Source organism: Xyrauchen texanus, chromosome 13, assembly GCF_025860055.1.
Source record: "Xyrauchen texanus isolate HMW12.3.18 chromosome 13, RBS_HiC_50CHRs, whole genome shotgun sequence".
NCBI lineage: Eukaryota > Metazoa > Chordata > Actinopteri > Cypriniformes > Catostomidae > Xyrauchen > Xyrauchen texanus.
The window spans coordinates 34,411,548-34,429,819 of record NC_068288.1 but is presented as its reverse complement, the minus strand read 5'-3'; the positions used below and the strand labels follow the sequence as shown (position 1 = coordinate 34,429,819).

Below are 18,272 nucleotides of genomic sequence, written 5' to 3'. Positions count from 1 at the left end.
TTTTAGAAGAATATCTCAGTTCTGTTGGTCCATACAATGCAAGTGAAAGGTGGCCAGAACTTTGGAACTCCAAAAGGACATAAATGCAGCATTCAAGTAATCCATATGACTCCCAGTGGTTAAATCCATGTCAGAAGTGATACGATAGGTGTATGTGAGAAACGGATCAATAATACTGTTTTCTTTTACTTCAAATTATCCTCCCTGCCCAGTTGGTGGCATTATGCATGAAGAATGTAAATCACCAAAAACAAACGTGAAATTGCGGGATTTATAGTTAAAACATAAATAAAGATTGATCTGTTTCTCTCCCACATCTATCATATAAATTCTGGAGACAACCACTGGAGTTGTATAGATTACTTTTATTCTGCCATTATGTTTTTTTGGACCATTACATTTCTGGCCCCCATTCACTTGCATTGAGAGGACAGAGAGCTGAAATATTTTCAATTTTTTTTATTTTTATTTGTGTTCTGCAGAAGTCCCATCTGGGATGGCATGAGGAATTCTCATTTTTGGGTGAACTATCCCTTTAACCTGAGCTCAAATGAGGCCAGTACTATGTGAATCTGTGAATAATAATTTCTTAATCTACTGTTCAACAATGGCTTCAGATTATATTACATTACCATAAAACAATGGGCCTTATTTATGGAGAAAAAAAAACAAAACAGAACAAATGTGAATTGTTAGAACAATTCTTATGTAAATTGTCCCATTTAATTCTATAGGACAATTTAAACAAGATTGTTTTACTTAGAAGCAGATCAAATTGGTGTTATTTGGGTTTAATTATTAAGTCCCAATGTATGGGAAAGAAAAAGATATAGCCACGAGACAGGGTACTGAAGTATGGAAAACGTAATACGGCTTGGATATGCATGGTCAAAATTGGACCGACTGCAATGTGATTTATGGAGTAATTGACTGTTGCAGAATAAGGACATGCCTTGAAATGAAATCAAAATTTGTAACTGTAAGGGGTTTTTAGGGCCCAAAAATGAAAAAGTCTTGAAAGTCTGAATCTACAATCTTCACGGTTTACTTTGAAGCAATCGTTTTCCAATTCACCTTACTCTCTCTTTTCTCAAAAGATATTGGCATTATGTTTGAACAAAAAACAATATTTTTTTCCCTTCTGGAGTCTTCTGCTTGTGAAGAAAACAAGAGATATGGACACTGCATTAAAATAACTATGTTCTTTTTGAAAAGTTGAGGTTTTTGTGATCATTCATATGCACAGGTGTAGTGGAGTAACAAGATGTACCGATTAAACAGGATGTGAATGAACTGTGACATGACAGCAAAGGACACTACAGATCGATATCTATTCAGTGCATGAGGAATTTCTCACATTTACCAATTGAAACCAATGCCCTTCCAAAACGGATTTTAAATTTCCAAATGAATGAGTCAAAATGTTCATTTTATGTGAATGACTTTTTATTATTTTTTTTAATATTTATTAACTATTTGTGCTTCTTAAATTAGTAGCACATTACATAATTGCCAACCCCTGCCACCTTAAAACAAATGTGATTCAGAGCAGTGCTTCTCATTTAGTGACCAAGAAGACTGGCAAGAGGGAGGATGGTGGGGAGGGTTTCTTCTTTTAAAAAAAAAAAAAAAAAAAAAAGGCACAACTAGCATTCTCTGCATAGGGTGCAAGAGTGTCCCCTTGCCCTGTTTTTGCAGAACATCCCAGGTTCAATGCTTCAGCTAAAGATAAGGGCATGTATCTCTGAAACAGGGATGCATTTAATCGCTACATCTCCATTCCAACAAATCAGCAATGCGGTCCATTCCCAACCAGATCAAACACGGAACATTGTGACTCGACAAAAGAAAAAACAAGCAACAGTGCCTCCATTCTTCGCCTGAAAGCAGGACAACCTTCCCCACATATAGCCAGATAAACAAAAAAAAAAAAACAATTCTATGTACATGGTGGGAAAAAATCCATTCCCATAGTCTGTACAATTCAGGCCTATACATTATTTACTTTCTTTACTGCAAAAACTGAAGTCAATAACATAATACAAAAGAAAAACTACATTACTTTGTGACAAAAGCATCAGGAAAAATAAATCCTTTCCTTTTTTCCTTAACATTTAGGCCTTCTCAAAAAATAAGTAACTGCAAGGTTTCAGACAGAGCACAGAAAATTAGACAGGGCTCTGACATCTGTACATTAAATGGTAGAAATCAAAGTTCACATCTCTTCAACTATAGGAGGACAGTGGGGAATGGAAGGGACGTCTTGCTTTACTTCCACAAAACGGTCACAGGAAGTCATCACGGGCGGAACTCAAGCTCATCAACACTGATTACTTTAGAAGGCATGGAAGGGAGGGGCTGTTGCAGCACGTCAGACCCAAACCACTTGGCCAGGCCGAGAGGAGGGCTACACCCTCTTCGCTGAGAATGGTTCGTCCGATGTGGACCGTGACTCTGTGACTGGGGGCCACCTGATGGACCTACATGCAGATCTGTTGAGAAAGCAAACAAGTAAATAAATATACATGCTACTACTTAATAGAACACAAAGATTAAAAACCATCATATGAAAAAGTTTAAAAGCCCAAAAGACGTGTGACAGACCGTTATATTAGCCAGGCCAATTCATATTTTCATGTTCAGCCAATAACTGTCCATTTAGCCAATCAACGAAAAATCCACCAACAGCATGATAAATGAATATGCACTTTTGTGTTTTCAAATCCTTAAATTGTGACAACTGCCTAAAATGTTATGCATTTCTCATTTTTTGTTGTATTATATCAGACATTAACTGATTCATTTCAGTCAACAAAAACAACATTATTTGACAATGTGCAAAATTAAACATGTATAAAACTGTAACAGACCAAACATTCAAATTAGTAAATAAAAGTAAATTATAAACTACTTACAATGATTTAAACATGTATCAAATAGTTTAACGAATAATATGAAAGATTAAACTTGACAACTTTCCTGAAAAATCAAGCTCCTGAAATGGTCTAAAATAATACACATAGCTTAAACACAGCTCTATAACATACTGTAACAAGAGACTTTAAAGGTTACCGTTTTTATTTTAAGTGTTAATTGCATTAATTTATTTCCAGTATTATTTCTCATATTTCATCAACAGTGTTTTTATTACCATCACAATTCTTTAATCATCGTTGACAAACATATATAAGTCAATGAACATTTGTCAGTAATTTAACTGACGAAATTAACACTGCTTTAGATCCTGGCACCAATCCACTGAAAAAAACTATATTGGTTGACTGCTACTTAAAACCAGTTATTTTAAAAGACTAGTGCTGTACTTACTGGGTCTCTGCTGTTGTTGAAGCTGTTGCTGCATGACTGCTAACTGCATGTGTGGTCCTGCAGCCCTAGGGGCCATGAGTGGATGCCCGATAGCACCAAGTGGATACAAAGGCTGCCCTAAGAGTGCTGGAGGAAGACCCTGCAGCTGAGACAGGTCTACAGCCTGAGGGAACATTCCTGTTCAAACAGAGGAAGTCCAACAAAATAACTTCACTACAAATTTTTCTGTAAAACATAAGCTAGATATACAAAGATACAAATCACCAACCTGTCTGTAACAATGTTGGGCCAAGCTGCTGAGGCTGGATGCCCTGAGCCAGCATTCTCTGCATTACACCAGGGTGAAGCTGTGGAGGAGGTCTGACCAAGGGGACGTGGGGAAGCAGAGGGACTGGATACAGCTGGGGTCTAGGTAAGGGAGAATAGGGTCCTGGGGAAACCATGGTGGGAGTGTGGTGGCCTGTTGTGGAAGGAGGTCTGGGACGGTCTGGATCTTTACTATGACGACTGTGTGCAGAGACTGGGGTGGAGCACACCTTTACTCCATGAATCTGACCACTGGTGTCCACATCTTCCAGAAAGGAACTGGGTGATGCAGGCCCATCTGTAACAAAAGAGGGAGAGTAACAGAATATACATTAAAATGGGAGACAGCATCACAATTCAGTTGACCCACTCTGGTGTCTTGGGATACAATCACACCAAAAGTCTGTTTTTGGTGTGATTGTATCCCAAGACACCAGACATGTTTGTTTTTTTTCATGTTTTTTTTTTTTCATATGACCTTTTAAATAAGGTTGTTTGCAAACACTAAATGCTCCTAAACTGACCCGCATGTGTGAAACACCCCAACATGGCAGGTATTCATTATAAATCATCTTCCTTCAAATGACAAGAATTCTGACCTGACTCCTGAAGTCACATTGAAATGGGGGGAAAAAAAAGCACATCTAATTTATTCCCATATAAGATAGTGGCCAAAATTTAAGTTCTAAATGTCAGACTTAATGTAATTGCTGTTCACTCAGTCAAATGTCACATGGGGAGAAAAAAACAAAAAAAAGGATGAGCCACATTAAATTGCAGGGAATTTAATGTGGGTGTACTGCATCATACCCTCCTGTGAGTTATGAAAGTTCACAGTCTCTTCTTTGCCCTCTCGTCTGCTCACAGGATCATCTCGAATTTTCTCTTTTGACTCGTACATCTTCTTGATCACAGAGGTGGGAGTGAAGGACGGAGACAGCTGCAGCAGGGAGGAAAAAAAACAAACAAAAAACACCATTCCTTAAATGCAACAAGTGCAACGAGGGACAACTTCAGAGCATATCAAACAGCTGCGGTTACTAACACACAAATACACATGCATGATCAAATGCCCATAAGAGGACAACTATTCAGAGAAATTATTATAGATGCTCCATTGCCAAAGATTTGACTGACCACACTAGTAACTGCATTGCCAGGTGAGCTCCATCCAGGCTGGTGAGGCCCAGGAGAACGGTTCATCTGAGGTGGTCTATAAAACATGAGAATGAGATGCAAATAAAACAACTTGCCAATGTACAAACTATTATCAGCCACCTGCCAATTCATTACACTTAAATTGAAGTGAGGAACACAATTCAATTTAAGTTCAGTGTTAAATGGTACAGTATTCTTGCATTGAGGCAGAATGCTCCATGTGGAAAAGTAGCATTTTCTCCATTCAGAGCTCTTTTCGGATAGATCACTTTAGATTTGATAAAGACTACCAGGTTTCTTCACTAAACCAGGAGGCTGAAAGCATTAGCACAAACTTTCCTGTGACCTGCTGTGGTCTCGAATAACCGAAAGTACCTGTTGCGATAGGCCTTCTCATGAGCCTGTTCGTTGTATCCTTGTTGGTACCGTTGCCGGTTAAGTGCTGCCAGATCTTGCTGGAACAAAGCTTCCAGATTGGTGTGGTCCACTCCCATGTGCAAAGCGCTCATCTAAAAACAAGGAATGGCAAATAGAAAAAATTGAAATGGATAACATTGACAATAAGAAACAAATGGGGACAATAGAACTTGACAACTTTAACCCTGGAACATTCTAATTAAGTGAATGAAGTGGACAAACCCTTTTTTCCTCAGATACAACAGAATTATATCTACTTACTTTAAAGCCTCTCTATAAAAAAAATCTTGACACACATTATGACACCCTTAGAAAATAGAGCACCGACTATGACTAGTTTTATAGTGTAACATTCAATTAGAAAGCTTCCTAACGTTTGTGTTTGTTAACTTTCTAACCTGCTGTGAAGTGGCCCTGACTCTATGCAAGTTTTGAAGTTGATCCAACGCCATCTGTGGTCCAGCAGGGAACCCTAAAATGCAACAATGACAACATAAGATGAAACTTTGAGTTATAGCATGAAATTAAGACAACAAACAAGACCATTAATCTATGGTAAAGAATAGACTGTCAACAGGATTCCCATAAGAATACAATCTTTGCAGTTAAAAACCTCAAAAAGCAGTTTCTTCCATATGCTACTCAAACCATGATTCATATCCAACACACCAATTTAGATTAAAAGTAGTTTAATTAAATTTTCATTCAGGGCTCTCACCTGTTGCAGAAGGCATGCCATGGTAAAAATCCTGCATAGGAGGTCTATGTGGGAAGAGTGAGGGTGAGGTGCGGTGGTGTATGAGGCCAGGAACAGGGCCATGAGAGGCAACCATCAACTCCTAAAAAGACACACAAGAGCCACAGAAAAAATAAATAAATTTAAAACTGTGCAGTCAACACTTGAACTTCACCAGGTCAAAATTTGAGCTATAGCAGAGGGAAATATGATCAATTGAATAGTGTAGTGGGTTCTTCTCATTTCTAAAATAGTGCGTCCTCATTTGCTTTCCTTGCATCCTAGCTCCTCCCTCTTAGGAAAGGAGGAATGGATGCAAGGAAAGGAAATGAGGACAGAGGAAAAGCAGCAAGATGTATTTGTAAAATGGCACATTGTTCACTCAAGCACCACGTCATAGCAGCATATTTGCACAGCTGAATAAACTCCAGAACTATCAATGAAATTTGATAGTTTTACATAAATCCTTAGAGGTGCACTGTTAAAAGAATAATACCGGCTTATTTAAACTGCAAAAGGTAAAATCTGAATTAAATCTTGTGCCAGATTTGTAGGGGGAGGAGAATGTGCACATCAGGGGTGTCACAAAATTTTATTTTTTTTAAAATACACCTGTGCGTCCTTGCTCAAGCCTCCTCAGAAAGTTTCCTCTGTCTCACGGTGAACCGATATGAATAATCTATACAAACTTATGGTGAAATTTGATTGGGTCACGGGCACGAGGATGGAGTGAGGATACAAGGGCCCATCTAATAATCAGGGAATTAAGCAGCACCGAGGGTGTTCCTCACACAAAACTATTGTATGGCATTTTTGGAGCTCAAGAGGCCCAGTCTCTATTCGCTTCATTGTATGAAAAAAAAAAAAAAAAACACACCTCACCCTCATGCCATCCCAGATGTGTATAACTTTCTTCAGCAGAACACAATTATCTCAGCTCTGTACACAGAATACAAGTGAATGGTGATCAGACCTTTGTAGCTGCAAAAATCATACCAAGGAAACATAGAAGTAATCCATACTCCAGTGGTTAAATCCATGTCTTCAGAAGCATTATAATAGTTTGTGGGTGAAAAACTGATCCAAATTCATGAGATTTAGAGTTAAAAAAAAAAAGGACAACACTCATGTGGCAGCCGTTTAGTTCACGTTAACATCTGAAGGTGAAAGTGGAGATTTACAGTAAAAAAAAGGGCTTAAATATTTATACATTTCTCACCCACACCCATTTCATTGCATTTTAAGGTATGGATTTAACCACTGGAGTCTTAAGGATTACTTCTACATTTCCTTTATGTGATTTGTGGAGCTACAAAAGTCTGACACTTACACTGTATGGACCTACAGACCTTTGCTATTTTGAACTGTGTTCTGCTGAAGAAAGTCATACACATCTGGTATGGCATGAGGGTGAGTAAATGATAACATTCATCTTTAGATTACTTTTTCCTTTAAGAGTGCAAAGAGTAAAGACATTGACAGATCACCTGAAAGAAGTTTTTCTGTTGAGAGGCAGGTACTTGAGCCTCAGGTAAGGGCACAAGAGCAGGATCCACTGACTGTTGCTGTAACTGAACACAGAGGATGGCGAAAGCATTCATATTCACAATAGAGCTATGGAACAGATCTGCTCGGCTAGTCAAACAACATGCTTTTACACAGACATTTACATAGTGACAAACGTACAAGAGGCAGCCTTATCCAAAACTGTTGAAAAAACCTGATCTCATTTCCAATAATATTCACAAGAGCCAAAACAGAATATGCAAAGCCCAGCATGCTCACGGTTTCCATTTCAGCCCAGTCAATTGCCAAATACAAATTTATGCCCATCACTAAATCAAAATAAATAAAACACTAAATCCCAGACCAACTGGCGAGTAAAAAGCGCAAGTTTGTGTTGCATGCAAACAAAGCATCATCTCCATTAATTTTGCTCCATGCATTAAAGCGTGTCATACATGAGCAAAAATTGTTCACCCAGCTCATTTCAGTCGCACACATGCAGCTTTACCTGAGGCTGGCCAGCATGCAGAAGCACTTACACAAACACGTGAACATAATCGGTGACAGCACACTTACATTGCTCCCGCTGGCTTTGGGGTGGGTGGGCAGGGTTCCACTTGCCTTCATGCAGCTCACTAACTTGTTAAATGCAGACATGTCAGGGTCTTGTGATCTTGGTGCACACCCAGTTCCACCAGTAAGAGCCTCCTCCAGGTGTTCTGCCATAAAGGGAGTTCCTCCCCCTCCACTCAGCTGCCTTTGAGGTAGTGACAGAGTCGGTTCAGGCTGCACCTTCAAAGCTTTCAGACCTCCCTCTACTTCCTCCAGAGACAACACCACCCCGGAGTTCGCTATTAGCAGGTAGAAAAACCCCCGCACTAGTTTTACACCTTATTGTACAATGACTCCCCAAAAGGAAAACAGTCTGCCACTAGTGGAAAAGTCTTCAAATGCTGAAGGATTCATGACAAGCATTAATACTACTACAGCTAACAATCATCTGTGCTTCACTTGTTACAATTCTACTTTTTTAAAACTACAAATTTTCCTTGAACATTTTAATTTTCCCATCTATCCACTTTTTCCTCCTACTAGCTATCCCTCTATTGCTGCATTTCTTAATGCAGAACAGAAGAAAAGTTGAGATATTGTGGTGTTAGGCTGCGTTTACATTTGGCATGAACATGCAAACTGAAATGACAAGTGTAAATACGTTTGTGATCTGCTTTTCCTGATCACGAGATAGTTGGGCATGCATTGTGATCAGACAGTGTAATCTAAATGCAATCCAGCCATGATATCTGCATTCACAGGACTCGTGAGCATCAGCATGTAAACTTGCTTTCATATCTTGTGTAGAAATATTCATGCAAAAAGAGCCTATGCTATCAAACTAAATTATTAACTGTTTGACCGAAAACTAATTAATTACTTGATTTAAATGTATTGTGCAAGCATTAACAGTGCGCATCAAACATTGATGATATCACATTACACGGGTAATGTCAGGTATAAAATAAGTTTCTTCATACAACACCGTGAAATATTATCCAATGTTTCTATTTACACTTCATTTTTTTGTTGCAGTCACTAGGTTTCAAATTTGTTTAATTTAGATTTTTATCTTGTTGGTACCGGAGAAAGGCGCAATGCTTTGTTTACGTCTTTCCAGCCAGCATGGTGGCGGGGGAGTAGCTGACAATTGAATACTATTGTGCAGGGAAAAGGGTTTCGATCAGTTATGTGGACACATGTAAATGTGCTGTGTTCCGATCTGCTTGATCGAATCATGGCGATCGCATGTTAATGCCAAGTGTAAACAGGGCCTTTGATTCCTTAACTCTCCATCATGACCTGCAGCCGAATTGCACATGAATTTCCCACATTTTCAACTTTAAGTGAACCATTTCTTAATGAAAGCGCTTTATAAAATAAAGGAAAATATAAAATACAGGGTTTTACTCACTGCTCTCCTTTAGGCGAGCCTTATTGACATTCAGGCTGGACAGAAGAGGTTTCAGGTCGATATTTGCTTTATGAAGCAGCTCCATTATATCCACCTTTTCTTTACGTTCCACTGAAGGGATGGGTGTAAAATATAGGGAGGGGCCCTGACTCAGAGATCCAGTTTGAGGATCGAGACCTGACACACAAACATACCAAATTAACATACAAGTGTTAAAGGAATAGTTCACCCAAAAATCTTTTACTCACTCTCAAGCCACTCCAGATGTGTATGACTTGCTTCTGCCGAACAAAAATAAAGATTTTTAGAATAATATCTCAGCTCTGTATGGCTTTAAAATGCAAGTGAATGGTGACCAAAACTTTGAATCCCCAAAAAGCATCATAAAAGTAATCCATACGACTCCAGTGGTTTAATCCATCTTCTCAAGTGACCTAATCAATTTTAGGAGAGTACAGACCAAAATATAAATCCTTTTTTACTATATTTCTTGACATCAGCAGTCTCCTTGGCGATTATGATTCCAAGTTCGAAGTGTAATTAGCTTGAAATCCTGATCGTGCTGAAATACTTCAAATGGCAAGGTTTTTTTTTACTAATTTGGTCTGTTCTTACCCAAAACGGATTGCTTCATAAGACATGGATTAAAAACACTGGTTTATATTGATTACTTTGATACTCCAAATAGCACAAAGGCAGCATAAAAGTTTTACATTACGTATGGACCTACAGAGCTGAAATATTCTTCTAAAAATCTTTGAGTTCTGCTGAAGAAAGGAAGTAATACACATCTGGGATGGAATGAAGGAGAGTAAATGTTAAGAGCATTTTCATTTTTGAGTGAACTATTCCTTTAAGCAAGAAGTCACAGCAAGGAGAGCAGCCTTAAAAACAAATCAGGTGACGTGCATGGGATGCAGCTGGTTTACCTGCAAGTCTCTCCAGCTCCTCGTGAGGGGTGGAGCGTAGACTGCTGGAACGGCTGCCGGAGGGACTCAAGTTACTGGAAAACCAGCGGCTGAAACGGCTAGCTGAGACTGGACCCTCACCAAGAACATCTTCAATCATCTGGGGAGAAATAACTTTGTTAGACCAAATGTGTCATACCATAGAAGAGGAACGGTGATGGGATGTGAATGACACTTACGTGAGGAGTGTCTGTAGACGGCTTAGCACCATGAGGTGAAAATTGGCATTTTGGAGAATGTTTGCACTTAAAAGGATCCCCACCCAAACAAAAATTCAGAAGTAGATCTTAAAAATCAGAACCACCAAAACAATGCATAATCTCTTCAAAAATGTGTTCTGAATTTTCCCTTCTAAACGTTTTAGTACAATTGCCAGAACAGCAATATGGACTCAAACCCAAAATAGGTCTGAGTCAGATGGGCATAAATTTGTATAACATTGAGCTTTCTACATTAAAAAACACCAACAGAAAGCAAACAAATAGCCTTGATGCCACATAGCCAAAACTAATGCAAAAATTTCCATTTTCCAAATACCAGAATCATCAATATCAGATAACGGCAAAAACATCCAAGTCACCAGCGATTACATTTATACATCAAGCAGATGCGGTTGACCAAAGCAACATACAAGTAAAGAAATACATTACAACATTATAGGTGCTATGATTCAAAGTTCCAATGTTGGTCAGAAAAGTAAAAGCTAGCACAAAGATTCATAAAGATGCATGAAATGTAACGAAGCACAAGCAAACAGAGTAAAATATTGTAAAGCATTTAGTTCTAGTATAGAAAGTGCCTAAAAAGCTGCCCAGAAAGTGCCTTATAACCACAACATCTGATAGACCAAACATTTCAACAACCCAACCGTAGAAGTGTGTTTAGTTGTCCTTTCCTTCTCCATGTAGGCCAACTCAGATAATTTTTGCCCAGCACCCTTAGAAGCATGCAGTGCTCCCCATGTCTTACCGAAGCCAGGCCAGGCATGGTCTTCTCTAGATTGAAGAACTCATTGAAGTCAAAATCTCCAGATGTTTGCTCAGGAAGAACTTTGGCATGTGGAACCTCTTGATCAGCTCCTGACTCTTGAACTATCCCAGCATCCTCAGATAGCACGCCATTACATTCAACTGTAGATGTAAGAAAAGCAGCACTCAGGTAAAATATACAGTTGTTAGGCATTTCAAAGCGGTTACTTTTGCCATGATAATTGTGTAAATAATATGGTCACATGCCGCCTTTAACCAAATCTGGCTTCTTTCTGGAGCGTTTGGTCCTTCGTTTGTCATCCTCCAAGATCTTGTCATCAAAGCCAATGAGCTCAATTGTTTCTGACTGACTAGTGGGTCCACCAGTGAACCACTCTGGCTCCTCTTCTGCATACGAGTCATTTCTTCTCCTCTCACTGAACACTCTTTTGTCCCCGAAGTCTCTCTGTAGCAAGACATTGAAAAGCAGATCACCAACTAAATTTTACAGCATAAAGAAACATTAAGAAAATACACCTAAATTGAACCAATAGCAAAGAATTCCTCTGCATTAAGCTGTCAGCTCAATACCCTAAATCTCTTGTCCTTAAAGTCTCGCTCTCGCTCCCTTTCCTTGTCAAGACGTGGGTCTCTTTCAAATACACGTGATGCCATAATACGGCCGCTCCCTATGCGGCGTGAGCCCCCCAGACGGAGCGATTCGTTTTCTTTGTTCTCCAGTGGGCTGATGGGACGGCGAGGGAGGGCAGTGGGTGCTACTTGACAACCACCACCAAAGCTTCGACGCTGCGGACTAAGAACAACCTCCAGATCATCATCTTTTACACGTTCCCGAGGATCTGGGGTACAAAAGCAAACTTGGGTTTGAGACTAAATCCTGCAACTAAATCAAAGTTTTTAATAAAGTCAAAAAAACTTCAAATGTGTCCATTAACCTGCAATTCTGCGTTTTAGTGGAACTCTGTCCTCTGTAAAATCTTTCTTGTATCCTTCCGCTGGACAGTTGTTTTCGGAAGAGGGGTATTGTGAGGCATGCCATTTTTCAGGGTCCCAGACTCCATCACTATCAAGAGGACGGTAGTGTTAGCAACTTCTGTACTAGGCTTGCTGTACAGACAAATGACAGTTGTACATGTACAACTGTTTGAGGAATAATAAAACCGCAGCAGCTACAGAGCCACTTAGGAATGCATTTACTGATGGCTCACCTGTCATATTTCTCTGAAAGACACTCTGGCCTCTCATTGGATATGGGCAATTCTTTGATTTCCAAAAGCTCTTCCTGAGAAATAAAAGCATTACAATTTGTTTATTAATAGCATAACTTCAAAAGGTAAAATTCATGAAACCTTGGGGCAGCAAACTGCACATACAGGAAAATAAACTATTAAATGATTGTTCTCACCTTAGTATATCTATAGGCAGAGGTTACTGAAGAGTCCTTCACAATGTCCACCATGCTCTCACCATTTTCGTCCATTTCTTGACTTAGGTGAGTGGTGAAACAGAAGTGAAGCTCCAATATCAGACCCTCTGGGCACCTTTTGATGAAGTACTACAGCATTAATTCAGCTGTGAAAGTTATGTAAAGCATTTTTTCTATTTGCATTAAAAGTAGTACAAATGGAACTAAACTGGACCAGAACAAAATCAAAGCTATTGTGTATGCAATGTGTGGTTACTGGTTTTTCCTTACAAAGAGTATAAAACTCCCTTAAAGACAATAGAAAATTATAATGAGTTGATTAAATATGATAAAGTCTTGCTCCTGCGTAATCAGAGAAGCCGTTCAAATAGCAAATGGCTAGGCAGGCAGCAAAATACAGAATGCTAATCAACCTTCTGCAGCAATGTAAAGCTACAAAATCATACTGAGAGTACACATCTGCACTGTCACCTTCAGGAAAAAACAATACACGCTTTTAGACATCTTATGAACTCACCTGATATTTGAAACGGTGTCACAGCACCTCTCCCACTTCTGGATACCTCAGCTAGCTGCTGGCTACCTGCTCAACACCAAACTACAAGAGATGCTGCAATCAGTCAATTTCAGACAGGATGCAGTTCCAGCCTAAAATAGTATATCACTTTAATTTTCATCAATCTTGACAGGATAATCAATTATAGCTTGCCAATCCGGATTCAGTCGCTAAAGGACAGAGAGCAGCATTTCATTAGCAAAGTGGCTAAACCCAACAAGCCGACGCCGATGATTTACTTCGATTTTATAGACAAATGGCGCTACTTGCGTCGTTTCTGCTCTTTAATTATACTCTTGACACTCCGCCCTTTAGGTTTTATGGTGAGAACGAAAACCGCAACAAATTCCGTGTTTGCCTGTGTTTGTTTTTGAGGCTAGTGGGTCAGGTTAGCAGACTATGAAATGTATAATTATTCATACAGCATCACAATTCACATATGAAGAGCGTCAAATACACTTTAGCATGACAATGTAACCAATTCCTTCAGCAAGTCTTATTTAAAGCTTTTAGTCCAACTACAACAATCATTGTACCTCAGGGTACTTTTTCTAAGCTCTCTATCGTCTCTGTTCAGTCGCAGAGCGGCGATTTTCTTCAGATCTCTCACTGGTTCGGAGAGAAGCCCCTTTCAAGGATTATATAGCGTCTACAACCGCCTTCCTCGAAAATGTAAGAAATCTTCATTTATTTTTTTATACAGTTTGAGATATAATAAATTAGGATATCGCACTGAGTGGTTGTAGTTATGTATTTTTCTTAACGAGTATGACAAGAGTCGTTATTACATTTTAGAACTAGAATAAAGTTCAGGCAATCGACGTGGTCACAACCATTGTAAATTGTAGTCACGTGACATGATTTAAAACGCTCACCATCGCATTTGGAAACACTATGAAGATACAGTTTGACAAAGATAATTTAAAGACTAAATTAAATGCTGATCTGTTCACCTATTGTGTGTGTGTGTGTGTGTGTGTGTGTGTGTGTGTGTGTGTGTGTGTGTGTGTGTGTGTGTGTGTGTGTGTGTGTCAAAAGTCGAATGGGTGTCTGTTAAAATGATTCATACTATTTATACAATTAAACAAGATTATTTCCTGATTTCTGTGTAAAGTCAAGTTTCTGTGACACGTACACTTATACAGTGATGTGCATTTCCTGCAGGTTTGTTAGTTGAATAACAATTAAAATTTAAATAACTTTAAAATAATAATTAAAAAAAAAAACAAGTATTTTAATCCAGCAAATATAATTTGGATAAGGATAAAAAAAATGGAAATAGAAACAAGAATATATGTCTTTGCACATCTATTTATAAATAAATCAGTTGATCTATTTATGTACAAGTTTAGTTGTCAATAAAATGACTTATTTTACGAGACAGGTTATCATTGTTATGTAGAAGGTTTAATCAATGTACTGGTAGTGCAATGAGTTAGGTTGTTAAATGTCTTTGACAGATACTGTACATGTTGTGTAGTAGACTAGTAGTAGTGTATTGTGGTGGTCTGCAATTCCTTGACTGTCATTAATTAAATAAATCTTATATCTTGAAGAAGTAACTCCTCTTCCCATAAGCCTCTCCGTGTTGTCCATAAAACAGAGACAGCTCTGCCCTGACCACAGCAGTGTGAAGAGGCTGTTGATTGTGTGGGGTCCTTAAAAGAATAGTTCACCCAAAAATGAAAATCATCTCATGATTTACTCCCCCTCATGCCATCCCTGATGCCTTTCTTTCTTCTTCAGAAAGCAAACGAAGATTTTAAGACGTATTTCTCACCTCTGTAGATCCATTTAATGCAACTGAATTGTGGCCAGAACTCACATAAAGGGAGCATAAAAGTAATCCATTCAACTCTAGTGGTTAAATCCATATCTTCAAAAGTTATATGATGAGTGTAGGTGAGAAACAGATCAATAGTAAAGTAATTTTTTTTACACTAAATCTCCACTTTCACATCTTGTTCTTTTATTTTTGGCGATTCACATTATCGCCACCTACTGGGCAGTGAGGAGAATTTATTCTAAAAAATGACTTAATATTGATCTGTTTCTCACTACATCTATCATATCGCTTCAGAAGATATGGATTAAACCACTGGAGTCATATAGATTACCATTTATCTGCCTTTATGGGCTTTTTGGATCTTGAAATTTCTGGCCACCGTTCACTTGCATTGAACGGACTAACAGTGCTGTCATATTCTTCTAAAAATCTTCGTTTGAGTTCAGCAGAAGAAAGAAACTCATACACATCTGGAATGGCATTGGGATGAGAAAATGATGAGAACATTTTCAGTTTTGGCTGAACTATCCTTTGATTTTCCTGGCCTTGGTTAATCTGCTGTTTATCTCTTCTAGTTTGGGAAGAACACACCAGGGGCCTCATGTATAAAACTCTTAAAACTGCTTAGATTTCTTCCTAAAAGTGTGCGTACGCACAAAAGGCAGATTTTTTGTACGGGCAAAAAAAAAAATTGATTTATAAAACCATACGTACGTATGATTTTATTTAGATATTAACTTATTTTCAAATAATATATCTTGAATTTCCCTTTGAATTGTTTTTTTTTTTTATCCTTGCTGACATGAATCTAACCTAAGCAATTATGCATCTTAGAAAACCTTTTAGGGTGTTTTTATTTATAATGATATTTAGTTCTGGAAACAACACACACACACAAAAAAAAAAATCCTTGTGCAGCATTGTACTGATATCATCTAGTGTTTTATATTCAAAAAACAGCTGACCGGCAAATATACTTTTCATAATGTTTTTATTAGACTATGGGGTTTCATTGCAATGAGGATGAAGTGGAGCAGGCAGCACATTTGATGTTTATGTTTGCACCTGTTTACAGCTGTACAATACTGTTTCTGATGAAACATCTTCAATGGTCCGTTCAACTACTGAATGTGTCCAGCAGTGTCTTTTTGCTACTGCCATTTCATGTCAGTCAGTCAAGTGCGCATCGCATTACAGATAATCTTTATTCAAATGCTGTACTTATCTCAGTACATGGTTGCAGTAGAACAGACAATCTCAGATTAAGAAATATTTGCTGTCATTTTTAGTTACTGTATGTTCCTTCTCTATGATGACACAGGAAAGTTCTCCAAATGTAGTGCATCCCAAACAAATAGTTTCCTTTTACAGCTTATATTTGAATGCCTTTTCAATTATTTACATAAAAATAATATACCCTACTATTGGCTTGATAACGATTACTTCTGTTTCAAGTGCTTAACTACATACTTTGTATTCTAAATGTGAATTAAATGAGTTTATAATCAGTCTGTTCAGTTCATTGTTTGTCCAGCTGGGGTCGTCAGTTCACACACACACACACACACACACACACACACACACACACACACACACACACACACACACACACACACACACACACACACACACACACACACAGTCAAGAGTGTCCGGACGGTGCGCACATATTTACGCTAAATTATTTTTTAATATCAGGGAACTGATATCCACGTTATCTATTCGTGGGACAAAGTATGAGACTAAATGAAAAAACAAAAATATGTTCTGACATCATGAACATAACCCAAACACGTGGTTCCAGCTCAGTTATTAGGAGATAATGCTATTGCATCTCACAATTTTGTTCATAATATACACTATGTACAGATTGGTAGGATTATTTGTTACCTGAAGGCTGCACTAGTAATCATACTTTAAACAGCATATAACGTAATTATTTTACAGTTAAAAGTGAATTGCACACACATTACAATAAAATGATTTTGTTCTAAAACTAATGTAATAATTTCACATGTTATTAGTGTATTGTCCAGAAAATACTTTTTTTTTTTTTCACCGAAAGTGAATTTTTGCTGCACAGAAGAGCGGCAGTTATGGTTTGTTGTTAGTTGCTGTCAGCTAGATAAAATATATTTTATCTGTGATGTTTTAATCCTGAGATTGGGAGGACACTACAATTTCGGCAGGTATAATAATAATAACATTGCCAAAATGATAATACCCCATAGTAAACCCATTTTATTAAAGCTACAGTCAAATGCTTTTTAGGAGACAGCCTCCATAGGAAGATATGTCCCCAGTGTAAATGTGATGTCACTGTGATATTTTAATCCTGAGATTGGGAGGGTACTACAATTTCAGCAGGTGTAATGATAACATTGCCAAAATGCTACTCCCCCTGATAAACCCATTTTATTAAAACTACAGTCAAATGCTTTTGAGAACACAGCCTCCATAGGAAGATATATCCCAAGCATAAATGTGATGTCTCTGTGATCTTTTAATCCTGGGAGGGCGCTACAATTTTTACAGGTGTGATGATAACATTGCCATAATGAAAATCCCCCCTGGTAAACCCATTTTATTAAAGCTACAGTCAAATGCTTTTGAAGACACAGCCTTCATAGGAAGATATGTCAGCAGCGTAAATGTGATGTGACCTCATAATGCTGATTTGAGGGAGAGCAATTTAATTTTAGCAGGTGTTCAGATGACATTACCAAAATGATTGTTATGGATAATGGATATTACAAATGATATGCAAAAGGAAATTGATATTACAGATAAGATTAATCTTTATACAAAAATAAGCAGAAATTTGCTTGTTGCAATAAGTATATGAGCAAATAATACTTGCACTGTGGGAATAAATATTTAAGTATATCACAAAGTCAAATCATTATATCCTTAAGCAATTTTGGGATACATTTCCCCTTTGGTGAAAATCCACAATCATACTGGCTCACTTATTTAACATACCCTAGACTTAAGATAATGTATTCAAATATTGAAAAATTAATGAGACAAGTTTTTTATATTTATTTTGGGAAAATATAGAAATAATAATAAAAAAATCTTTAGAAAAATTGGCAAATTAGTTGTTAGATTAATCGACTAATCTAAAAAAA

General features: G+C 37.9%; 1 protein-coding gene across 3 annotated transcripts; it reads right to left on the bottom strand.

Annotated features, from left to right (window-relative positions):
• Window positions 1–1,439: 1,439 nt before the first annotated feature.
• Window positions 1,440–13,959, bottom strand: LOC127654327 (eukaryotic translation initiation factor 4E transporter-like). Of its 3 annotated transcripts, XM_052141454.1 has the most exons (20): window positions 13,892–13,959; window positions 13,317–13,397; window positions 12,779–12,914; window positions 12,582–12,655; window positions 12,309–12,436; window positions 11,944–12,212; window positions 11,620–11,818; window positions 11,354–11,514; window positions 10,346–10,484; window positions 9,417–9,593; window positions 8,027–8,301; window positions 7,432–7,515; window positions 5,927–6,047; window positions 5,607–5,680; window positions 5,167–5,300; window positions 4,771–4,846; window positions 4,444–4,573; window positions 3,596–3,931; window positions 3,328–3,504; window positions 1,440–2,492 (listed from the first exon to the last, which is right to left on the bottom strand). In XM_052141454.1, exons 3-20 carry the CDS (start codon window positions 12,851–12,853, stop codon window positions 2,299–2,301), a joined length of 2,823 nt encoding a protein of 940 aa, XP_051997414.1. In that variant the 5' UTR covers window positions 12,854–12,914; window positions 13,317–13,397; window positions 13,892–13,959; the 3' UTR covers window positions 1,440–2,298. The 3 variants fall into 3 exon arrangements, with proteins under 3 accessions (XP_051997414.1, XP_051997413.1, XP_051997415.1); XM_052141453.1 differs by having other exon boundaries at window positions 13,317–13,945; XM_052141455.1 differs by lacking the exons at window positions 8,027–8,301; window positions 9,417–9,593; window positions 10,346–10,484 and having other exon boundaries at window positions 13,317–13,946.
• Between the last annotated feature and the right edge of the window lie 4,313 nt (window positions 13,960–18,272).

Coding starts and splice junctions, on each gene's coding strand:
- LOC127654327 (XM_052141454.1), bottom strand. CDS start 12,853: ATGGACGAAAATGGTGAGAGCATGGTGGACATTGTGAAGGACTCTTCA. Junction 10,485..11,353: donor CCATGCCTGGCCTGGCTTCG/GTAAGACATGGG, acceptor ATTTCTCCCCAG/ATGATTGAAGATGTTCTTGG. Junction 4,574..4,770: donor GCAATGCAGTTACTAGTGTG/GTCAGTCAAATC, acceptor TCCCTGCTGCAG/CTGTCTCCGTCCTTCACTCC.